This window comes from Leuresthes tenuis, unplaced genomic scaffold (assembly GCF_036924035.1).
Source record: "Leuresthes tenuis unplaced genomic scaffold, fLeuTen1.0.hap1 SCAF_2, whole genome shotgun sequence".
Classification (NCBI taxonomy): domain Eukaryota; kingdom Metazoa; phylum Chordata; class Actinopteri; order Atheriniformes; family Atherinopsidae; genus Leuresthes; species Leuresthes tenuis.
This window is the reverse complement of record NW_027325356.1, coordinates 22,787,879-22,813,346: the sequence shown is the minus strand read 5'-3', so window position 1 is coordinate 22,813,346 and position 25,468 is coordinate 22,787,879. Positions and strand designations below refer to the sequence as shown.

At 40.3% G+C, this 25,468-nt stretch overlaps 1 protein-coding gene across 1 annotated transcript in view; it reads right to left on the bottom strand.

The window, feature by feature from the left end:
• Nucleotides 1–2,383: 2,383 nt before the first annotated feature.
• mybpc3 (myosin binding protein C3) overlaps nt 2,384–25,468 on the bottom strand; it is a 37,108-nt gene continuing 14,023 nt past the window's right edge. The window contains exons 13-33 of the mRNA XM_072380712.1: nt 25,458–25,460; nt 25,174–25,298; nt 24,988–25,093; nt 22,467–22,633; nt 20,299–20,464; nt 20,107–20,213; nt 19,982–20,011; nt 19,752–19,891; nt 19,253–19,324; nt 15,812–15,971; nt 15,632–15,736; nt 15,357–15,545; nt 9,462–9,596; nt 9,022–9,189; nt 8,634–8,722; nt 7,734–7,929; nt 7,481–7,620; nt 4,902–5,061; nt 4,670–4,806; nt 4,133–4,319; nt 2,384–2,676 (exon numbers count right to left, since the gene is read on the bottom strand). Coding sequence (XP_072236813.1) covers nt 2,636–2,676; nt 4,133–4,319; nt 4,670–4,806; nt 4,902–5,061; nt 7,481–7,620; nt 7,734–7,929; nt 8,634–8,722; nt 9,022–9,189; nt 9,462–9,596; nt 15,357–15,545; nt 15,632–15,736; nt 15,812–15,971; nt 19,253–19,324; nt 19,752–19,891; nt 19,982–20,011; nt 20,107–20,213; nt 20,299–20,464; nt 22,467–22,633; nt 24,988–25,093; nt 25,174–25,298; nt 25,458–25,460 — 2,623 coding nt within the window. The 3' untranslated portion in view covers nt 2,384–2,635. The remainder of the gene's footprint in view (nt 2,677–4,132; nt 4,320–4,669; nt 4,807–4,901; nt 5,062–7,480; nt 7,621–7,733; nt 7,930–8,633; nt 8,723–9,021; nt 9,190–9,461; nt 9,597–15,356; nt 15,546–15,631; nt 15,737–15,811; nt 15,972–19,252; nt 19,325–19,751; nt 19,892–19,981; nt 20,012–20,106; nt 20,214–20,298; nt 20,465–22,466; nt 22,634–24,987; nt 25,094–25,173; nt 25,299–25,457; nt 25,461–25,468) is intronic.

Below are 25,468 nucleotides of genomic sequence, written 5' to 3'. Positions count from 1 at the left end.
GGCAATGTAGGGAAACCTTTCCTTCCAACAGGACGTTGTTGTGTCTTCGCATCGCGCCCCTCCGTTTCACTGCTTTGCCTCGACTGAGGTGTGTAAATTCTCGCATAAACCAAAAAAAAAAAAGGGTGTCCGTTGATTGTTTGAGACGTCAGATGTCCCACCTGGTGAGGACGCGCACAGCCTTCAGTGGTTTGGTTGTTTCTTTTTGTATTTGTGTGTAAATTATTTGAAAAGAAAGCAAGTAGTCGAGAATGGGATTCTAAGTAAGGAAGATACCTCCTCTGCTACTGTAGTGGCTGCCAGCAGTGTTTTGTAGAATTAAGAAAAGAAAAGGAAAAAAAAAGTCTGTTATCTGTCGCTCTTTGTTTGCATTCTCAGCTTTGTGCTCGTATATCTGGCTGCACGTCATTTTAGTTCAGTGCAAATTGTGGGAGGAATCTATGTACTGTATACTGTGATTTTTATTATTTTTTAATCAAACCATAAACTATGAATTTTGCTTTATCTTTTATAGATGCAAAGTTGCAGATTATATATATCTATAAAGATATATAGATATATATAGTTATATTTCACTTGATTTCAGTTCAAATTATATATATTTTTTTCATGCCAAGTCTCTCTGTTTTTATTATTTTTCCAAGTAGAAAATCAATTCTTTAATTTGTGAATGAATAAAGTTGAAATAACACGACGTCTCTTATTTTTGTGTGATGGCTGATTTCTTTGTGCTGCAGGATAAAAGAGCCAATTTAAATTTGTGGAACCCACAGGTGCATACGGCCCCAACATTTGGGAGTCAAATGTTTCACCCATAAAGTGGCACTTTGTGAGGAACGCGCAGGGTTGTGAAAGGCCTTACTTTAAGCTTAAACGCATATTTCTTAACTCTGAGCAAATGGTTTCAGGTAGCTAAATCCTGCCCAAACTGGTAAATAGAAAGTTGGAAATACAGACACGGGACTCGCAAGAGACTGAAACTGGTGTTCAAAGTCAAGGTGAAGAAGAAGAGGTCCAACCAGAGCCTCCCAGATGGAGGCGGGTGACTCTTTCTCCACTAACGCTGGAGACTAAAGTATGCAGACTTTTGACCTAAAGTTGGCAGATGAAGCTCCAAATCATGCTTCATATGCACAAGTTTATCAACTTGATTTAATATAGAACTTGAATATCGAAACAGCAACATTTATTAGTCCAATGAGAATCAGGCAGGGTTTTTCATGGTCACATGGAGGAAAGACCAGCTTTAACCACCCCCTCACAATCTTTAGTTAGTTGCTCAATTCAAACGTTGAAACATGATTAAATTGTGGATTTGCTCTCCCAATTAATCGTACCCAACATGTGGTGCATTATTTAAACTGAGCACCGTCAAGTGTGACTTCCATTGAAGGGAAAAGTCAAACGATAGACAAAATGTCTCAGTTGCTGAAGGTAACGGTGCGACACTGGGGGCCTTTAGGACTTCTGGACAGTCTATCTTAAAGTCCTTGTTTCCTCCAGAGCTGTTGTCATGACTTCACTCACACTATGAATGAGAGCATTTGTGCCATGTCATGTAGTTTCCTCCAGCTGTGTCGTGCTGTCCACAGCTGCTGCCTTCCTCTCCTGAAGTGAGCTGTTACTTTGTGGGGAGTGAAATTCAACATCTGGGATAATATAAAGAAACGGACATGAAAGTTGCTAAGTCGTGTTGAGCTTTGAACCGCGGAGCCTTTTCGCTGGTAATTTGTGGTTTCTGGTGAAGTGTCAAAACACCTGACGAACACGGAGGCGCTGTCGGCCATTTGTCAGCCGTGTTACCAGTGACACGAGTGCGAGGCTCTCTGGAGCTGTTGCAGCTGCACGGTGAGAGGACACTGCAAGCATTAACATTCACTGCATCAAAGGAATAAGTGGAGCAATGCTGCAGCGGCCCTCACGAGACAAAAGCCGCCATGTGTTCCACTGTGCTGACAGATGTTCTCAGAGGCTGAAGGACATCCTTGCTACTGCCTCCCCACATCGCGCTGTGGCCTGCACATTTGGAACATGCCTCGCACCTCTGGCATTAGAGAGGCTTAGTTATAATAGAACAAGCTCTCAACAGCCTCTTTCCATTCCACTGGACTTATGCTTTTTGCATTTTCTGTATTCCATTGTTGACACCGCTCTCCTGATGCTGCCCACCAGTGTACCAGCATGAACCTAAGTGGACAAAACCAAGCGATACAGCTTTGAACCCATGATTCATACACACAAACACGCCGTAATCCAAATCCTCCTTCTTTCTTTAAGTCAGTCAGTTAAGTCAGTTAGATTAAACTTTCTCTGTTTTCCATACTTTCTAAACATTCAATCCGTCTGATCATTAAAAAGAACAAAGTTACAGAGTTAAAGAACACATTCTTTATAATTTATTGATAATGAACAATAAATTTAGTGAGTGCCAGGCAGTTGAGTATTGACACTAAAGCAGCAGAAACATGAGGATGTGTGCACAAGAGGAGATTGGTGCAAAAATAAAGATATTGTGTTTGATGCTTTTATTGCTCGTCCTGCGGTACACTTTGTGATTCAGACAGACTCTCATGACAGAAAACAGTCAACTCGGTGAAGATGAATCCGTCGTCTCTTCAGTCGCAGCTGAAAGCTCTCACTTCTTGGCATCTTTCTTCTCCTCTTTAGCTATTTGAGCTGCCAGCAACAAATACAACAAGACAAAAAAAAAACATGATATTAGGCGACATCACAAATAAACTGCACGAACCACAGATTGTAGATTGAGATTGTATAAAGAAGAGAAACTCATAAATGAAATATAGTTTCTTAGCCCCACTGTTGTTGTAGCATCTCTTCCCCAGTTGATATGATAGCTTATATGTTAGCAAAAGTTGCTTCTTCATACTTCCAGCACACCTGTAGCAAGTTTTTACTCTCCTTTTAGCATTCAGTGCAAAGGAGTAGCTTCTATCTGCAATCTCATTCTATCGGTCACCATAGGTGAGGGTTGTGACCTATTGGTTCAACTCTCTTCACAACAATGGACCAGTGCAGTGCCCAAATGCATTTTTCCACTTCTCACTCCATTCTACCATCCCTCATGAACAACATCTTGGGCAAAGACCCACCCCTGAGCACTCCACCCTTTTGGGGTTGACAACATGGCCTAAGATTTGGAGGGATTGGCTTATACCCGACTGCACTACGCTCCAGTGTGCTTGACATCATAGCAGAACCACATCATCGGCTAACCTGCAACGGCAACTCGGTACCCTATACTCCCTCAGCAACCCCTGCATCATCGTGTAAGGAACACTCTTCAGTTATCTGTGCCTGATATTGCTGTTACCATACTGGTTGTTTTGGTCAAGTTGGAACAATATTCTGGACTGGATTAGTAACCCCGACACGCTACCTTTGCTCAGATTCTACAATTTTGAATTGACTGGATGTCCTTTAGTTACAAATCCAAGGAAGCTCGCAAACAGTTTTGCATTGACAGTGTGCAGAATTTTCTAATTACCAACACAATGTCGATCCCACACCTGATTCTGTGTAAAAGCTGACCCCTCTTCTCATTGAATAAAGTAAATCAATTATAGCACTTTCAAACACACGCGGTATTGTAAGTTGCTGTCACTGCCAGCAGGCAACAGCAGACACTAAATTACCACAGCTCACCTCAGGATCAATGGTGACACCTGTAGATGGTGTAAAACCCACAAAGTGGTTGCCAGATTAGTTTGTTAGAGATCTCTAGCAACCTCTGTCATGTTTGGAAAGGCAGGTGAGAGGCGAGAAGTGTTTTGTTGACTGTAATCTATATATTTGCCATGCGATATCACTGAATGAATGAATGAACTGAATGAATTTCTGCTTCATCTTACAAGCTGGTTTGAAGCATAGAAGGATAAACATTAGGACTCATTCAGTACATATTCAATGCAAAGAGTGTTCAGTTGACCTCATGATGGTATGCTGTCATTGTTTAATATATTGTGACTTTTCTTAAAAATAGTTATTTTGAATGTTTTTCTAATATGTGAATTTTCAACAACATTTTCCAGCTTTATAATTTCCCAATTATAAAACAATTATGTGTCATCAAAATAAGAACACATGTCTTTGTGACACCCAGGAGGATACTTACGACGAACTTCCAGTTTACACTCCACTATGTCCTCCCCGCTGTCGTTGACCGCTTTGCACATGTAAACTCCCCCATCGAATGGACAGGGCTTACGGATCTCCAGCGTAAGGACACCTTGCTTGCTGAGCATCCGGTACTTGGCCTCATTTGAGATGTCCATTTTGTTTTTGTACCAGGTCACTTTGGGCTTGCGAGACAGGACAGAGTTTTGCAGAATGTTAGATGATATTCAAATACTGCACAGCTATTTGTAAGTCATTATTCAGCACAGCCCACTGGATTTATTTAGTGGATGCTGTTAAATTGTTTGTTACTTGTGACCAATCTACCCCCCCCCCCCCCCCCCCCCCCTCTCTCTCTCCATTAGGGAGAAAAAAGCCGGTAAATAGACACTGTTTAGGGCCTATTTAGCACAATCTAAATTAAAATCCTTCTTTGAACATGTTTTCATAACAATAAACGTACGGTTTACGGTTTGTTTTCAACAAAAATGACTTTTTCAGTAATTTCATCCGAACAGCAGTTACCCCCACTCACCTTTGGTATTCCTCGCACTGCACAGCTGAGGGTGGCGTTGTATCCTGCTATGATCGAGCGGCTCACCAAAGGATGTGTGAACTTGGGGGCCTCTGAGAAGTCATGCTCCTTGTAGGTGGGTGACTTGTACATGATACCTGACGGGACAGTCGGACGTGGTTATTTTTTTCCCACCGTTCCACGTTTTTTGCATTCTTAATAACCTCTCTACTTTACCCGTGACAGAACCCACCTGTTTTCTGAATGTACACGCTGTCCTTCGTGGTGCAGGGATCTACACTGAGGCCCACCAGGTTCATGGAAAAGACCCGGAAGATGTACTCATTCCCCATGATGAGGTCGGACACAACGCAGTGTGTTCGTCTGTACTGATCATGGACGGTGTACCACTCCTTCACATGAATCACAAAAAAATGCCTCAGAGCCACGTTTTCTAACCCCTAAATAGTTTCAGTTGGACAGGTGGGTGACTAATTAAAGAGAGAGGTTAATAAATGAGAAGCAAAACATGAAAAATACACATCCTTTCGTACAAGAGCTGTCAAAGTCACAACTTAGTTTTATTTTTGTGTCCAAATGTTGTTCTTCTCACCAGCAGCAGCTGCTTTGGAGGCTCACTGTGGCCCACTTTACAGTCATTTGGGAAAAGAAAGGCTTTATGTAAAGGGACATAATAAAACATTTTTGTCCTTGCCAGATCTTTTAAGAAAGTCAGTGCAACTTTCAGTAAAACAACACATGATATATTACACCATGCCATTATTCACTGAACGAAAACTGAGCCAAAATGCAGAAGCAGACTAAATTAATGCTTCTTTTGCGGCAATAATTTAAAGTAATTGTTTTCTGTATGACATAATCGATTTCACAAATCATTGTGGTGGAATTTTGGCCCACTCTTCTTTACAGCGTTGGATCAGTTTATGAGGGTTTGTGGATATTTTGTGGATAAGTTCCCACCACAACATTTCAGTCATGTCGATGTCTGGACTTTGATTACATATCATTACAACACCTTGACACTTTTTTTTTTCAGCCATTCTATTGTAGACTTGCTGCTGTGTTTGGGATTGTTCTCTACTTTCATGACCCAATTTTAGTCCAGCTTTAGCTGTTGGACAGATGGACTGTAACACTTTGGTATGCAGAGGAGTTTATGGTAAACTCAATGACTGCAAGGTGTCCAGGTCCTCTGGCTGCGAAACAAGCCCAAATTGTCAGCCCTCAACTACTGTATGAAGTGTTTGTGCTGATATGCTGTATGGTTCTAAGCAAATGTGGTGCTATTTATGATGAACAAACATCCCTTCTTTGGTCTCCATCCATCCAGACTGGCAGCTGTCTCGAATGTTTTCCACATGTCAATAATTTTTCTTACTGGAGAATGTTGGACTCTGAACAGCTTGGAAATGGCTTTATAGCCCCTCCCAGATTGATGAGCAGCAACAGTTGTTTCTTTAAGATATTTGCCAGTGTCTTTCCTGCATTGCATTAACACACACCTGAATGCTCCAGACCACCAAAACGTCTGCTTTTATAGAGGTGCTCACACTTACTGATGATCAGTTTATCAGGTGCATTTGATAAGCAGCACCTGTCTGCAAAATGTAGCTGGAACTAAAGGAGTTGTGTAGGTTTTGTTGGTTTATTTTTCAGGCACGTGAATGAAACAGGATATGAGCAGATTTAAAGAACAATTACTCCAAGGACTTTAATCTCTGACATGCAATGGGCACACTGTTATTGGTGACATGCTAATCTACATCTCAAAGTTCACTATGTTGCCATTTAAATTAATTTGATCTAATAATGACTCAAGGGAAATATGAACCGTCGCCTCACTGGTTGGGGAAACAATGACCCTGCGTCACCGCACAGACTGTCCAGACCAGGTCAAGGCTGAGAGGATAAGATTAGGACATTTCTGGGCAACCTTGCTGCTGGCAGCTCGAGGTGGGCGAAGGTGGCAGTTGGACTTGCCAACAAGCCTACAATGCATCGCTACTGGCACACAGAGGAGATTGCATACTCAGCATCAGCTAATTACAGAATACATGTCCCAAGGGAGGCCAAAATATTGCCTTGTGCTTGTGCAGCATTCACCCTCCCACAGTCCTGTCCAAGAGCAGAGACCAAAAAAGGCATTTTGAAGTCACTTTAAACTGGGAGTGGGTGTGAGTGTTGTTGGTGGTGGGGTCCTCTATTGGGGAGTGTCAACTGCATGAAGACTGAATTAATTGCAGATGTTGCCACTTAAGCTGCTCATTTATTTTGTGGAGCAACATTCTAACAAAAGGGGATGCCAGAGTTTGGATTATCTTCTGCTTCCTTAAGCATACGATTTCACTTAAGATAAATTGCTGTTCATTGAGTTCAGTTTGGTTTCCACCCTTTCCGCTGTGCCTGTTACATGTGTATTTGACACGACATCGTAGTTCTATGCAGTAAATAAATGTTTCCATTACTGAAGCGTTTTAATGATTTATGTCAGCATTGATTTTCTGTTTGTATTTCCTGTCCTAACTCGCTGTGGATGACGTGCTCTAATTGTTAGGTCTCATTTTCTCTAATTGGCTCTGTTACTGCACATTGAGCTTGTAGAAATGCTATGTATTTCTGCTGTTTTCTTCTTGTTGTGTGGTCTGAATATTAAGTTCACTTTGAAACTTTGAGAGTCTCCTCCCTGATATCATGTGAACACAAATTCTTCAACGGTTTCTTCTAATATTTATAAATGAATGAATTATAATAATATTTTCTTGCTGCCAACTGCAAAAAGTGTATTTAATCTTCATTTTCATGGAGCCTTACCATGGTCTTCTTGTCGGCTTTCTGGATGGTGTAGCCAGTTATTTCACAGTTACCATCGTCCTTGGGTGGTTTCCACTCGAGCGCCACATTAAAACCCCAGGTATCCACAATTTTCAAAGCTGCAGGAGGCCCTGGGAGATCTACAGATGAGAAATATTTTATTTTATGATTAACAGCAATAGTTTACAACCCTGTATCTATTTGCCCCTGTGTGCACCCACAAGAAGCTCTGTGTGCATTCAGTCGTGCGTACCAACAATCTGCAGCGTGATTTTTGATGAATCTTCCACGTTCTCAATCTGCACCTGGAGATCATATTGTCCTGAGTGCTTTCTTTCCGTCTTTCGGATGAACAGGATCGTATCTATTTCGCTGTTCCTCACGCTAGCGAATGAAGGGTTTAGGGTCTCCCCATCTTTGCTCCAAGTAACCTTCGGCCTGGGCTTACCCTTCACATCGGGACAAGATACAATCTTAAAATGGCACATGTCAAACTACAAATGAAAAAACTAAACCTTTAAACACTGATCTGGTATAAGTTCTCTCAAATTCACAGACAGTTTTTTTTTATGAAACTTGCTCCAGTTTTCTTGTGGCTTTACTTTCAATCTGTATCTTTTATCATAAGGCCCTGCAAGAGTGGCTTTGCAAGATTAAAAAAGAAAAACATGGTCTGAAACAATCCATCATAAGAATGTTGCAGGTTGTCAGCCAGCAATATAAGATTACATCAACTGTGACAGAAAATTGCGTCCAAATCCCTGACGCACCCACTTTTTGTTTTAAGACGTGTCAAAGGGCGAATGTGTTTCTTTCTTATTTAATCTGTCATATACTGTAACTATGGGAAGAAAAAATAATCTGCCCTGCTTCAGTGGCCTTTAAGTCACACAACCAAACGACTTCTTCAGGCAGCAAAATCCAATGACATTAATCTTAATATTTGATGTGATTCTACATATATCCCATTTATTTGATGTACAGAGATATAAAATTTGATTTACCATAATAGGAGCATTTGGAAATGCGCATCAAAAAGTTGAAGTAAGTCTGTTTTTCTGTTAATGTTTTTTTCCTGACCCAACACATGATTTGGTCACCATCCTCTGTAGAATGATCTTAAGAAGTTGGTTGAAAAGTTAGTGCACAACACCTGGAAAGGAATCACTATGTTGACAGTGTCTCCAACTTTCTTAATGAGAGTCTGGCGCAGATATCTGGGGAGCCAAATTTTTGGGCGTTCTGTGAATGAAAAGCACAGAGTAAGACAATGGAGGATCATTAAGAGAAGTATACAGTTACATGAGAAATATTGTTTTAACCTGACAGTTCATGACCTACTCTATGTAGAAGCCACTGCTGAGCGCCATCTTAAATCAGACCTGCCTGTAGCTGTCAATAAATAACACCAGCAAGTCTTACATGGTGATTTCTTCAATTTCACAAGAATCCGACCACCTCATGATTTGAGCTTTGGTCCTCAGGTTTTTTTCAAGCCCATATGGGAAAGCTAAGGAGCAGAGAACTGTCTGAATACTCACGCATAATCTCTCTGATGGTGACAGGTTGAGCCAGAGAGGCAGGCGCACTGGGTCCTGCCGTGTTGTAGGCTCGCACACGGAACTGGAGTCTGTCTCCGGTGGTGAGATCTTTGATAATCATTGATGTCCTGTCTGTCAGACCCTCCATAGCTGGTAACCACTCATCAGCTGCCACCAGAGACCACACAACAAATTAAAATGTAATAATTCCCTTGTTATAATGTAACCAAAGCTAGAATACATTAGCCTGTAATTTGTTTGAAATGAACTGAAATATTATATCTATAGCTTTTGATAATCTGGTTGTCCTTTGGGAGCTGAACAAAAGTTTTGAAGAGATCAGTTGTGGTGCGTCGTTGTAATGAACTAATCTATCACGATATTGGCTATAATAAGGATTTCTTATCAAAAGCATGCAGAACTCTGGCTCCAGCACTTACTGCCCTCCTTGCAGTACTCAATCCCATAACCCTCAAGTGGAGCGGCACCAATCCTCTCTGGAGCCCGCCACTTCAACGAGATGGAAGTGTCATTGATGTCGTCCACGCACAGTCCGATGGGCTCACTTGTAGGGGCTGAGAGAAAGGCAGAGGGCAGATAAATGGCCCTTTTAGTCAGTTAGAGCTTAAATACAATAAATTCACAATAAAATGCTCAACAAGTAGACGAGCCTGTTTGGAAAGTTAAGAATAATTAAGTAACATAACCTCTTTATAACAGCAAGCAAGGCTGTCCTCACCTTACACCGCAACATAACTGCTATCTACAGTTTTACAGCAGTGAAAACATTACTCAGAATTCACTTGAAGACTTCTTTTGATACGTGCAGTAATGTCATCAGCCTCCATCAAAGGAAGAAGATTAGACAGACAGACTGTCGAGAAAACTGTTGCGAAGTTGAAAGTGTAACAAAGAGAAAGGTGTAGTTGGCATTTCCAGAGATGGCCATGAATCCTGATGACACCACATGCAACATGCACATCAGTGCAGGGCAAAACACATAAAGCTACCAATATAACACATATGGACTCTCAGTAGACAACACGGACGGAAACAAGAGTTTGATATTCAGGATGCAGAGTCGCTCCTTCACAGTAACTCCTTCACATGTTCAAGGAAAACCCCTTTATTTTGAATTATTATTATTCCTTATAATATTATTAATTATTCCTCCACCTTTACTCTTGTCACTCTGTCTGAGGTCTCTTACCGCCCATATAGTCTGAAAAACAGGTGAAGAGGCTGCAGAGCTTGAAATATATTCCCGCAGCCATGTCTCGGTGAACACAACATCTGTCACAACTCCTGATATTCTCAGTCTGTTTGTTTTATCAGCAAGTGGTTTCACATTCCTCGTGAAGATATTGAAACTTCCTCCTACCTGCTCTCTACTTTGCCCCTGCCCTACATCCTAGATGTCTCTTCTGCAACTTGTCTTGATTTGATGTCTTATTCCGAGCATTACATGGGCTTCTGAAAGCTCAGCCAGCTGCTCCCAAATGTAAACAAAGTTCCCGTTGGCATGGTTACGCATAGTAATAGATAGTTTTCTTCTCTTGAGCTCTGTATTTGTCAGTGTTTTGCAGTCATTGTCTCTGTCTTAATTTTTTCTTTTCATTTCATAATCTTAGTTTTCAGGTATGTCATGATCTCAGCACAGCAGACAGACTGCAAACAGGTTAGAAAGCTTAGATAAACACAACTGGCTTTACACAACCTGCATCAGAAACCATCACTGACATCTCCAGAGGGAAAAGAAAGAAAAGGCTGAACTTTATCCAGTGGGATTAAACGTTAATATAATGTATTCATTCTATTTTCATGGTTCAGAGCACTAGAAATCCACCTACACTTGAGCATCTACTGGGAAGAATTTACACTCAGGCACCAGCTAACTTTTTTGACAAGCACAACATTAATCTCTGAGTGGCATAGTGGTACTTTCACTCTCAGGTAGTTTAATTTGGAACATGAACAGCAGTTATCAAACAGCCCTCGACCCTATAAGTCTCTGAGTGGCATCTTCTTTCATGCAATGAAACACAAGCTGTCAGGAGTTCAGTATTGGGCTCAAGTCTAAGTGCCTGCTGTGCTTTGTGTCCAGTGGGGATAAAATGACATGACTCCAATGCGCATTAAAAGACTTTGGTTCATTGGTTACATCCTACTCAATGCTCTCTGTGCAGAAGTGCCAAAAGCAAACCAGTGTTTTAACACATTTTAGCAGCATAGCCTAAAACAGCCTGATTTTCAGGCAATATGTGAAAGATGAAGGGACATTATTAACAAAATGGATGCAGAGATAAGCTCATGCCATGAATTATTAAATAATGCTGAAGTTATACCTTTAAGGGTGGCACTCAAATGGATAATTTTGCACCAACCATTTGATTTTCAACAAATTCAAGCTGTTGTTGATCAGTTAGTGCACCTTGAATTTGAAAAACTCAAGCGCAAACATGTAGAGAGTCAAGATGAGCTGGAACTGACACGTAATCAAAGGTTTTGTCTCCCACCGCCAACACAGCCCTAATATACAGCATCGGCTCCTAATAATAGAGATAATGTGGTAAGAAATGAAAAAACCAAGGTCAATACCACAAAGTCTTTTTTCTTGTCCATGTACAGTGCATACTCTTAATACCACTGAGAGTGAAGAACACTCTAAATGAAAACAAAGATCCCATCATTCCTGTGAGGTAATTTATAGTTATCCATATATCTTTCTGTGGTTGCAACAATCCGTTGACAACCTGAAGAGAGACTGAAATGTGTCAAGTTTGAGTAGTCGCCTTGTCGTCACGAAGGCCATGCTCCCTGTCTGAAGACACAGGCTAAGTATAAAGTGTGAGCAAATAATAGGAGCACCTGTCAAAGGTCAAGGTTTTCCAAGTATGAAGTGTGAAGAAAAGTAGCTATGGATACACTGGTTTAAAGGTGCCGAGTGCAGAGCAGGAATTCACTATGGTACTGTGTTTAACAATTTAAAACAAGTACTATACTGAAATTTGAGGGGTAGTATATGAACAAAAGTTTGTCTTTTTCTTATAAAACCTAAAAGATAAGCCAATAGCTCAAGATAAACAGTGCCTACTGTAAACAGGTTGCGGCTCTGGCTCAGCAACAGGCTCCACAGGGGGCTCCTCTGCTGGGGGTGCAGCTTCCTCCTCTGCAGGAGGGGGGGCACTCTCTGCTGCTGGAGCCTCATTATCAGCTGGAGCTCCCTCCTCTCCACTGGAGGCTGCGTCTGCAGGGGGTGCAGCTGGCGGTTCGCTGCTGGCTTCAGGTGGCGAAGGTGCCTCTGTGTCTGCCTTGATGGCTTCAGGCTCTGCTGGTGTCTCCACTGGAGCAGGTTCTTCTTCTTCTGCCGCCTCCACCGGTTGCTTTTCATCCACTGGCTTCTTCTCTGCTGTCTTTGGGAGCTTGGGTTTCGTCATCGTTTCTCAGCGTCCCGCTGCTGATTGAAGCTGGTGCTTGTGTGTCTAATGTCCCCTAACCTATGCTCTCATTCTGTCACTGTCTCTCACACACTCACACTCTCTTGTTCTCTTCCTGCTGTTTTTTCTTTCGTAACAACAATGCAGCAGCCTCCACAGTTGCAATGAACTCTTCTGCATTTAGCAGCTGGTCAAAGCAGAGTCCAGGGTTTCCAGGTTATTATTTATAGAGATGGATGCCATGGATAGTTTCCTAATCAGCTGTCTTACCGGTGATAGGCCATCTGATGCAGAAAAATGTTTCCTCTTAAAACAACAAGCCGGAGGATGACATGATAGTTAAAAACTGTGTCAAAATGAGATACAATCCAAACATCAGCCCCTGAATTACAGGCTACAGTCACAGAGAGTAGATGTAATTATGAGCCTTGTTCCAGACCACACACATCTCTGTTTATTTGCGATTCATACAGAATGATAAACAAGAGAACTTAACATGTATATGTACATCCAAGTGTTACAGGATATGATTTCTGATCCATTTTCTTTCACTTCTAGTCAAGGAAGCATGAAAGATGAGGAGGAACACAAAACAGGCAAGTCAGCCTCTCAGAGAGGTAAAGCAGACTTTACTCCTCCTCCTTTTGACTGTAAGTTGCAAAAAAAGCTTAAATAAAATATTTTCTTTCTTTTTTAAAGTCTTTGACTTTTCCTAAAACTGTGTTATGCACCCACTATTGCTGAGAACCGTCACGATAAAGTCAGATCTAAAAAACAGTCATGCAATGAAAACCAACATTTGCCAGCAGGAAAAAAAATGTGCCGTTATGAAAAATGATTTCACGTTTATAGAAATATTCTTTATTGCTATGGCAGCGCCACTTATGGACTACACTGTGTGACAGAACTGAGTCAGAGAGCAACGCAATCTCAAAGCAGTTCATGAAACTAATCTATCTTGTGTTTTCTGAATGCAGGTTTCCATTTTTTTTTTTTTACATGCGTACAGTTTCATTGTATTTGGTGAAACTGTTATGGAGGGATTGTTCCTCATTTTTAATCAAGCGTCCACATTTGGAGGTCAAAAAGTGTGCTGGCATTTTACACGTGGTTATCTTCACTCGATGTTTGGTTAGAGTCAATGATTAAAAACCCCTGTGGGCATGGCTTGCCCTAAAATAAACCATCTAACAACATCTACCAAATGGTAGACATCTAGAGTGTCCTGCTGACAAATCCAACCTTACTTGCAAAAGACACAAATGTGGTGCAGAAGCCCAAAATTAGCTCACGGAAGTATGTTACTTTGAAAGTAAAACTTGCAGTCTCTGTCCATCTGTATAGACACAAAGATGTTGGTTTGTGCCTATTTCACGATTTACAGGACTGCATTATCATATGTTAACCTTCACTTTATGGTTTCTTCACTGCATTGCATTAGATGACGAACTGATGGTGGGTTTGTTAGTATGAGTGATGCATCTTGTGCTGGTTCTGGATCAGAAGGATCATTATCTGGCACATATTCAGAGCCTCCTTGAAAAGTGAGTGCATTGTGTTGAGAAATTATTTCAGAAAATCTTAACCTTGTACATTAAAATCAAACCTATTTTTGGTGTCAGGTATGTAGCGATTTATGGGGATTTTAAAGTTTAAAACTACCAACTCTGAGAGGAAACATCTTCTATAGCTGATGTGATATTGGTAATATTGCTAGAGTTGCTTGAGGCTGTAGATTTGACAAGTTGGACTCTGTTTTCTTTTTTTGGCAAAGAAATGACAAAGACAAATGCAGGAATTAAAAAAGATAACTTTGGTGTGGATGTTGATCCACAAACAGTCAACAATCATATGATTTATTTTGAGGTGTATGACGCTAAATTGTTGCAGTAGACTCACCAACCCTCCTCCACCTAACAAGTTAGCACTTTACGATGTTGGGATTTCCTCAACACTTGGCACACAATGTTTGCACTGCACTGTACTAATTCCTCAGTCTGGTCCATGTGGTCACGTAACAAAAGATCATCGTGATTGATGCCGCTTATGTATGTGCAGCCTTATATTTTCGTGCCGTACACAGTCCCAAAGAGCAAACATCCCACCGTCCTGTCATGACCACAAATCAAACAGACCTCATGACCTGAGTCAAACCTAATGCCGACTAAACAAGGCATGACCCAACTCAAGAAACATCAGCAGTCAGACATGTCAACCGCATCACCCTCACAACTGCAGCCCAGACAGATCATTAATCAACCTCAGCATGATTCTGCAGCATCTCAAAATAAATCAGTTCACTCATCTCTGTGGTAAGTTTCTAAGATTGAGAGTACAGTTCTCCAGACATTGAGCTGTAGTTCTCCAGGCTCTCAGCAGGTCCTTTTAAGAGTTTCACAAATCTGTTTATTAAACCATTTACCACTGAGCTATGAATGATTCAAACATGAAAAAGATGCCTTACTTAAGGAATAAACCAGGCTGTGTCTACACACAATAGGCAAATCAGCAAAGAACACATTTTAAATTTCATATTTAAGTACTTTGTTAATAGCAAATACACATCGTTTGTTCCTATTTCTTTTCTATGTAAAATGCCAAAGATAACACAGTCTTACAATCATAGTAATTTTGCATCAACAAGGTGATTCAACAAAGCTATGTTATCTGAAAATTTGACATATTTTATATATGGTGAAGAATATCATACCAAGCACTGAGGTTCAAGCCAGTTGGAATTTTACAAACTCCATTTTTAGCTTATTTTTACTTGCATCTTTCAATAAATCACTGTTCCGGTTTCCTGATTTCTGATATTATACAAAGAAATGAGAGGCAGCTCAAGAGTTTTGCACCATACTTTGGGACTGATTGGGTAAAAGCTTGGTTGAGACTCACCGACTGGCACAAATGGCTGTGAGGCGGGACTGTGACGAGACATGCCGATGCCGTTGACAGCATAGACGCGCATCTCATACGGCACACCTTCAATCATGCGTTTGGCTTCGTAGGTAGTTCCAGGGAAAGGGTCAAAGTTGAGTCTCATCCACCTGTAGCTCTTCAGCTTCTTTCTCTCCAGCACATAACCTGAGAATTCAAAGAGCAGCACATTACAACTGGCTTGTCAAAGAAGGAAGTCATTAGAAACTTCTAGTTTTCTTATGTGTTTTTACCAATGATTGGCTGCCCGCCATCAAACTTAGGGGCTTCCCACTGAACAATGCAGGAATCCTCCCCAACACTGAGGATTTTCGGAGTCTTGGGAGGATCAGGAACATCTGGGGGGGGGGCAGTCGTGATTAAAACATACCATCTTTCTTTTTAAATCAACCATGGAAGGGCCTCTGTCTTACCAACAACTTTTACGTTGATATCAGCAGTGTCTTCTCCAGCGGGGTTTCGTACTATAACAGAGTACATCCCCTCGTCCTGCCTCTCAGCCCCCTCGATTGTAAAGATACAGTGGCCCTTGGTGGTTTCCACGTGGACCCTACCATCTCCTTCTGAGATGACCTGCTCAGTGAGAATCACAGATATTCGACTGTGCCTGGCTTACGTTTTCTTTTTGTAAACTGATTGACAACTCCGCTGCACACAAAATAGATGCTGCAACAGTAGACATCGCTCTGTTTGCCAGTTAATGTTTTCATACTGAGCTTCTTTTCATATATTGAGAAAATCATGCTGTTCAATATATGTCAGTTTGAACATACAACTCTAAATGTCAACATGCAAATCATAGACCAGTGCAGCTATGGGGTTATATTACTATCTTTTATCAAGAGAATTCTCTTTTTGATTTGAGAGCAAACGTCTTTAATTTGTGCCGAGCCCATGGTTCACAGCGCTGCAAAGACTTGTCAATCTTCATTTTACAGGAATACAATAGTAAGAGAGTTATGAATGTAAATCAGACATTTAATCTACTTTCCAATCTTAGCCCTTATGCTTTCAGTCAGACCTCTTTGGTGTGCTTACAAAACTTGTGCTCTCAGATTTTTCTGGTTTGCTCTCCCCAGCCAAGAGAAGGCCAGATGTCAGGCTGACCAACAAAATAATCCCAGCTTCCTTTCATGCAGCGGTGACTCTTGTCCTGCAGGAGAGCACTGGCTTTTCTGAGTACTGGGCAGCTTCGACAGAGAGAAGTGCAATATGAAAACGACTAATCCTGATCTCAAAGTGAATAAACATGCTCTTGATTAAAGATGGTGATGTACCCCCATAAGGTTCATGAGATCTCCTGACAGCAGCTGTATTCACATATTTATTTCCTCTCTCTAAAAAATGCTGCGAGCCATGTACGTTTTGATGAATTTGACAGAAACTAGTAAAAAAAAAAACGGAGAAATCCTAACTCAACCACTAAAACCTTTAATGATATGAGAACAATGATTTTGACTGTGAAACAAAGAGGGTTTATTTCTCCACAGACGCTGAGTTGAGCCAGTATTACAGCTGAATGTATGACTTTACCATCATAGAATATAAATTAATTGAACACAACTTCCCAGTTATTTTCCCATCTTTTTTATCCAATCAATATGAACACATTCTACTTTTCCTGATCCTAGTCCTTGGGCCTGCCTGCGCTACATAGTCCTCTGCTCCGACACACCTGATTCAAATATATGCGTCAGCTAATCACTCTCCATCAAGCTGTGCAGAAGTCTGATTACAGCCCACTCATTTGAATCAGGTGCTGAGGCAGGGAAACATGTAAAACATGCGGGATAGGCTGGTAATTCACTTAGAAAAAATGGACTTACTGCCCAGCACTATGTGGTCTCTGTGTGTGTGAGAGAAGATTCAGAACATGCACTTACCTTACTGATATGGACGGACACTGTACTGCATGCAATTTCTATCCTGTTCTGCTCTTGTTGCATAAAACTGACACATAAACGGAAGATAAAAATGTACAGTGATAGCCGATGGAGAGGGTGCCTTGTATGTAGGGAATTGGGCTTATAGTTGTACCTGCTGTAGTCTATTTTTTCTCTACATCTGTGAAATAGCAAATCACTACAACACTGCCTATCGGGCTTTAATGTGACTATAGTATGTTTTAAAAACTTGAGTGGCGTCAGAATGGTCAGTTTAGATTACACTTCTCCACCAGCTACATTTGTACATCTAATGCATGACTGTGAGCTGACTGCAACCCATTTTTCCAGAAAAAGTTGCTTTGCAAATCAGCTAAACCCTATATTTCACTGCAGATCAAAGTTTTTTCTTTTTACATTCATGCTCATTCTCAATACAATACCAACAGGGGGGAAAAAAATGGAAAATTTAGATGCCTAGATTGCACAAAAAATCTGAATAGGCTTACACCATTTACACGCAGGCTAGGTGGAGTCTGCACACCATTAAAATGACGTATGAATATATAAGTACGAATATCAATTAATTACCAATCATCAATCAAACTGTACGAATCACAGTTGGTACAACTGGATGAAAACATTTGAGCGTCTTGATGAAAGTTGCGACTCCAAAGAATTGTGGGATGGAATTATCTCCTTTCTTTCATTAAGTATGGTCCGGTGTATCCTCTACTAAAGGAGATATTAAAGGAGTCTTGGGAGCTCCTTTCCTTTGAATTCAAACAGCTTTTATCACGGCAGTTGCTCAGATACTTAATTTCAATTCAATTAGGAACATTCCTGAGCAAAATGAGAATATATGACCGAAGTCAGTGCATTATGGAGGCAGGCAGTTGTCCTCTGTAGAGCACACACTAGATGCCCCAATCGAATTCAGATGTACAATCGCCAAATAGATCCACCTCCTTCATATGATTGGTACAGACACAACAGGGCTCTTTGATGCTAAACAACAAGGTCTTAAGTAAATGAATAAGGTCACTGACTCTCCTGTGTACACTTCATTCCAAGCTGTACATTACCCAGAAAATGACAGTTGGTCATTTTATTTTCTAATCATCTAGTCAATTAATGACACAAAAAACCTTTGACAGATCATGGTGGTTTTAAAGTGACTCCACTTCATGCCGGCAAGCATATTTCCCTCCATTTAATAGGAAACACTGCTCCCTCACTGCTCATCATCACCTCTTGCGGGCTCATGGAAGGTAATTGGCAAGACGTTGAGCAGTTCGACACATTGAAAATAAAAAAGTATTCAAGTGTTTCTCAATGTAAAACTGAATTTAAAAGCATTTAATCTATGGTACATGATTTCTCTTAAAGATTCAGTGAAATGGGTAAAGGATGAGGCTGAAAACCAGTTTTTAATGGTGCTCAGGCAGCACTACATTAAAATCACTGATTTGGAAATCACTGAGTGGGCATGAGCGCATTTGTGAGCTATGCCAGTAAATAGAGTTTGCACTGAAAAAAATTGAAAGCGAAAACGTGACAAAATAATTTAGAAATCTATCCTACATATGTCAAGAAAATATGAAAAATAACTAGCTTATAAAACTCCAGTTTGTCTCCTTAGTTCCCAAGTGACTTTCAGAGTGTTGTTAAAAGGAGAGCTGATGGTGTGAACATACCCCCGCCCTAACTTTATTCTTTTTTACTGTTTTGTTGGCTTACATTCCAAATGAAACTGCAGGAGTCTAACCATAGTGTTTGATAGCTGATTTGCAATTCATTTCATTGTGATTTTATTTAAAATTTACACAGCACCCTGACTTTTTTGGAAACAGGGTTGTACTTTTAAAGTTACAGATGTTAAACCTACTGAAAAGTTTAAACATGAAATGATGATGATGACTAATGGAGTACAAACTCCAAACAGGCATATCCTGACATGTGAACACTTACTTCTCCATCCTTCATGGTCCAAGAGGCTACGTGCCCTCCTTTATCTTCTCCATCAGGACTTACAGAACTAGCCTACATTTGAGGAGATCAAAGCAGTAAAAGCCGAGGAGAACAGAGAGGACGAGTGACCTCTCTTTCTCCTCAATCATCAGCTTTTAGTAGCACTGCGATTATTCAGCATAGTGAAAACAATTAAAGCAGGGAGGAATGCATTAGTTTTCCTGTCATCATACTGGCACAGCTAACCTGCTGAATTATTATTTTCAGCCTTAAAATCATTAGTTCATTTTTAGAAAAGCTTATATTAAAACTGTTTTGCGCATTATTCAAACAAGCTGCTATTGTCTGAATCTGAAATGGCACTATTATTAATGCCTCCAAGTTTGATAATGAAGTAATGCTTTCTCATCAAAGCCCCAGAAGTGAAACCTTACCTACCGGTCTCTGGACTGACTACCTGTCAGCGGATTAATGACACCGGGCTTCAGATGGGTTTTACCTTCTCTCCTTTGGTCCAGATCACTGTGGGGGCAGGATCTCCAGTGATGGGGACGTCCAGACGTAGTTTGTTTCCAGCCACCACCACGATGGTTGAATCAGTAGTGCGACCCATGCAATCAAGGTGGATCTTGGGAGGATCTTGGGAAGTAATGTAAATAGTCTAAAAAGCCTTCAGCTCAGTTTCTGGCGTAAACAGCAAAAAATGTAAGTTTTAGATTATTTTTTTACCTTGGCGTGGCACATAGTCAATCTTCACCTCTGAAAAATCCAGAAAAAGAGGCGGAAATCATTAGATGTTTAATTTGTGAGGTCAAAATTATATCAATTTAGAGTTGTAAAAACAAAGATGTTACCCAGGAAATTGAGTTTAGCAGAAAGGTTGAAAGCGTGGCCATCTGGCACAAAAGTATAGTCTCCCTCATCCTCTGGTTTGACCTCATCAATGGTCAATTTGTGGATCCTAGATGTTCAGAAGTTTGGTTCAAAGTGACACGGGAAATATGCAGGATTTAATGATTTTTAGTCAGCATGTTTTGTGTCCTCACCTGCCAATATGGGAGATATTTACTCTGGCATCAGGCTTGACTTCTACACCGTTCTTATACCAGGTTCCCCTCACGTTCTCATCCGAAACCTCACACTTGAAAACTGCCTGGTCTTTTGCCTTCACTGTGAGGTCTGCAATGCTCTGGTAGACCTCCAGTTCTTTCTCTGCACAGAGAAACTCAAACTCAGACTGCATGCAATGGAAAAGATCAAGGCTTTCACACACTTATGTGCCAAGGTGATGATATGTAAGGATAAAATGATGTAAAAAAAAGAAGAATTGATGCAGCTATTGGGGCGTGGATAGTATGGTAACTATGGTCCAGTGTGAGGTGTTTCTTTAAGTGCTGTATCTTAGCAACAGACACGAGAATAGTGAATTGGATTTATCATTAGGGGAAAGTGAAAGGGAAAAAAGTTATCTGGTGTGAGATAACTCGCATCACTCTCCTGTAAAGGTTACAGTAGTTTCACGTCAGCTCACTGGCAAGGAAGACAAATATGGTGGGAATGGCATTATAATGGGAGCTCTGCCGTGGACTGAGGTGTTGATCCCTGCTGCACGGTGGCAGCTGGTTATTCTCGGCAGGCTCAGGGTTTGATTATTGGACCAGATCAACTTAACTGTACTGAGAGCAGGAACAAAGATCAGGTTTTAAATTACACAACAGCCCCTGCAACACACACATTTATCACATATATGAAAATATATGAAAAAGCAAGATGATGAAGATCCAGTATACTGGCAGGACTAAATTACAGTTTCCATAAGGAAACCCAAAAAAGAAACATTCATGGATGTCATGAAGTGATTAAAAATCTCTTCTGCTCTGTGTGATGAAATGAAAACGTGAGTGAGAGCAAACTGGAGTTTATATTTGGATATACCTATGTCCATGTACGGGTGAGTTTTAACAAGATTCATCCATCAATTTTTGATCAAATTTAAATAAAAAAGGCAAAGCATATCCACCATAAATCTTCATCATGCCATGTCTTAGATCTAGAATGTTTTTTTTTTAAAATTCTGACTAATGCCTAAATTTGAAAGACTTCAAAAATACGATTGTACGACTGTACCAACAGATTCAGAAAAAGTTTCAACAAATTAAGCGTTTTTTTGGGAAAAAAAAAAAAAGTTTGGGGTTTTCTTTTTTACAAACTTCCAAAAAGTGAAGGGAAGGGAACCGAATGAACTTCTGCTTCTATTCAGAGAAACAACTGCATGAACTTCTGCTTCTATTCAGAGAAACAACTGCAATCTGCACTCGGAAATGTGGATTGTAAAAAAAAAATCCCGAAAATAACAAGCAACATAACTGACAAGCATAAATACGCAATTTAGTGCCCCTGTAACTATGATGTTATGGTCTGTAACAACTCTCCTTTTGGCCTGCACTGTGGACGATGGTCAGACATTCCCAATATGCTCCAATGAAGTTTATCATTATTATTTTGACCAAAGGCTAAATCAAATTCCGAACTAGCTGGCCTTTGTCATCCAGAGCCCCAGGTTCACATGGCAAATATTTCCCCAATCGAGGGTAGATATTTAGTTTAAAATCTGTTGAAGCTTGGACTGCTTTGTATAAAAACCGTCACAAACCCATCTGTGTAAGGCATCCGCCTGACTTTTTCAAGTAAGTTTTCCTCATGCCTGATGTTAATATCTGGGATATATTCCCAGTCCTACGACTGCTGGTGGCAGCCACATTGATTGTGTGGCCACTCGGTGCACAGCCTGAGCAGTGATGTAGATGTATGCCCATTACAGTAGATTTTAATTTCTAATGAAAAATCGACTCTGAAATACAGATTTTCTTCTCTCTTTTTTTAAAACAAATGAAAGGTGAGGTCACTGTGTCCATTACTGAAGAAAACTGAACATTTTACTTTGCATTGTGAACACAATAAGGCTTTATCTTATGTTCAGCTACTATAATATAACAAGGCCATTTGTGCAGATCTGTGCCCTTCAGGTGAAATGTACATCTTCTAACTTTAGCTGGCATGTCGTTGCTGTTGCAGTCTTGGCAGCATGATGTGAGCTATACAAAGACTGACAGCATGCCAAGAATGGCAAGGCTGAGCAGCTAGCTATTGGTAGACCAAGAGAATGTGTGCTTGGAGAATTCATTGCTGACAAAACAGCACGACCTACACTCACCCTGCACCAGGAGTTCAGCCATCGACTCGCCGCCATTTGTTTTGACCTTGTAGTGGCCGCAGTCTTCTTTGGTGGCCTCATTTATGATCAGCACATGCTTACAGCCGTCTTTCTTGAAGCGATATTTGAAAGACTCGTCTCTGGTCAGTTCCACTCCATCTTTCTCCCTGTACACCAAAAAAACAAAAAGCAAATCACACAATTATTGTGCTCAGATGTCCTCTTACTATTTTGGAGTGTTTTATAACTTTGCCATCTTCTCCTGCCCAGTGAGAATAAGGTCACTTTGAGCCATTCAATAGAAACCTAACAAATTTACCTTTTAAGCTCAACAAATTAGATATGATGATATGTACATGATTTTGTCAACTTTTTTGATCATGCTGCTTTTTACTTTTAGCAAAGTAAAATCTATATTCCTGTTCATCACTAATCATTTGATTGGTTTCAGTACATTCATTCTAGTTGTGCTTCAAAGTTTATGAGCCATTTAGATTTTTTTTTCTCACTGGACAATACAACCTAAAAAGATTCTAATATATATATATATATTTCTAAAAGTAGACATCGAGAACCCAAATAAGAGTAACAATGATCTACAATGGAATATGATATTCCATTATAATAAAAGTATGTGAACCTATAGGATTAACAGCTAATTTGAAGGTGAAATTTGTTTTCATGGTATGACCATGGGGTTCAAAGGGGTAGTTGCTCTGTCCATGAAAGATTGATCTTCACAGCACGCATTTGGGAAAATGTTTCATGTCACAAAGTTTGCAAAACCCTCAATAAGATATTACTCCACCAATCCACAGTCAGACAGGCAGGACATCAAAGACTATTGTTGCACCTGATCCAGAAGTGATAATGCAACAAATTACTCCAAGAGAAAGCTGTCTGATGGTCTGTAAGATCAAAAAAGAACCAGCTGAGTTTCATTATTGCTCATGACTTCACCATCAGCAGAGCTATAGCTCTGACCATCAGTAGAACACTGAACAACAGCGTGTAGAGCAGGGCTGTCGGCAGACAGCTACTGCTTTGAAGCAAAACTTTGAAGCACAACTAGACTTAATGTACTGAAACCAATCAAATGATTAGTGATGAACAGGAATATAGATTTTACTTTGCTAAAAGTAAAAAGCAGCATGATCAAAAAAGTTGACAAAATCATGTACATATCATCATATCTAATTTGTTGAGCTTAAAAGGTAAATTTGTTTAAGTGACCTTATTCTCACTGGGCAGGAGAAGATGGCAAAGTTATAAAACACTCCAAAATAGTAAGAGGACATCTGTGCCCCATCAGCACTTTAGTAAAGATCACATGGACGGACTAGAAGACAGTTTAAACAGATGAGACCAATGCAGAACTTTCTGGTTCAAATGAGAATTGTTACATGGAGAAAAGGGTAAACTCTGCATTCCAGCATAAGAACCTTGTTCCATCATGATACTACCACCATCTGTGGTGGTAGTATCATGGTTTGGGGATATTTTGCTGAATCTGAGTTAGGATTATAGAAGGAACAATAAATTCAGAATTATATTTGTGACATCTTTTTTGGCATTTGTATGTTACCTTAATCTTAAAAGGAAGCGTGTCACACTGCAAAATGATACTAACCAAACAAGCCTTTGATCAAAGGAAAGGGTAAAGAAGAAGAGTTTATATGAAGAAACCCACAAATATCCCTGAGTTAAAGTTGTTTGAGAAGAATCAACAATGAAAACTCAAACGGTGTGAAAGACTGATCAACAGCAAAGAGAAGCATTTTGTTGCAGTTCTTGCTGCACAAGGGGCTCATAACAGATACTGTAAGCAAAGGTTCACATAATTTGACACATAATACACAATGACATATGATTTTTGCCTTTTGGCTTAGATCTTTGTAATTGTGTTCACTTGTGTGGAAAACTTTATGATTTTAGGTAGTTTGTGCAGAAATATAGAAACATCTAAGTGGTTCAACCCTTTTAAACATCAGTATGTTGCTCTTTGGCTTGTTCCAACAAAAAGCACACTGGATTTGAATAACCTGTGTGCATTTGCAGCAACTTTCTCCCTCAGATAAAGGTCACTTGTGGCATACTAATGTGCTCATGTGACATTTTCATCTCTGTGATAATTTACAACTTGTACTCGTACCTCAGTAGCTCAGAAACAGTGCTCAGAGCTGTCTGCTTACGTCTCAAATGCCATCTGCTGGGTGTCTGAGCAACTGTTCAGTGACTGAAAATTTGATTTAAAGACACTGAAATGAATATGATTAGATTTGATTTAATGGCAGTTGTGCAGCTTTTGCATCCATTCTTGGTTCACAGATTTTATTCATCAATTCTTATTCAGCCTGTTTGGAAGTGTCACTGTAAACTGTGAGGTTTCTGGACATTTTGACAAGATCTATTTCTATTTGATGCGGAAAATTGTTATTGTTTACTTTTTTAAAACGATCATCCAAAGACATGGGTATTAAACTACTGACGGCATAGTTGTGAGTAAAGAAGAATATCTCACCATTTAACACTTGCTCCTTCCTCAGAGACTTCACACTCTAGCTCCACCCGGTCACCCTTCATCACCATTTGATCCTCCAGATTTTTTACTATTGTGACTGGGGGCTCTGCAGAAAACGGATAGGAATTGAAGATTTAATCGAAAATTTTTGGCATGCTCCAAATCTCCTTTTTAAACATTTTCTACCTTTAACAAAGAGCTCAGTGGTGGATTTCTCCTCTCCGATCACACAAGTGTACGCTGCATCATCCGCCAAGGAGCAGTGGTTAATGGTAAGGTAGCGCATGTTGCCGACACTCTCAAATATGTACCTTGACAAAGAACACGATGATGGTCACAACATGAACACACCTTTTTTTTAAACTTTTCTTTGCAGAGACAATCTTCTGTCCGAGAGCTTGACATGTGGAACTGATGAGCTCTTAAACCAAAGTAAAAGTAAATGCTTTTGTCTCATTTAAAACACTTACTTGCTAGAGAT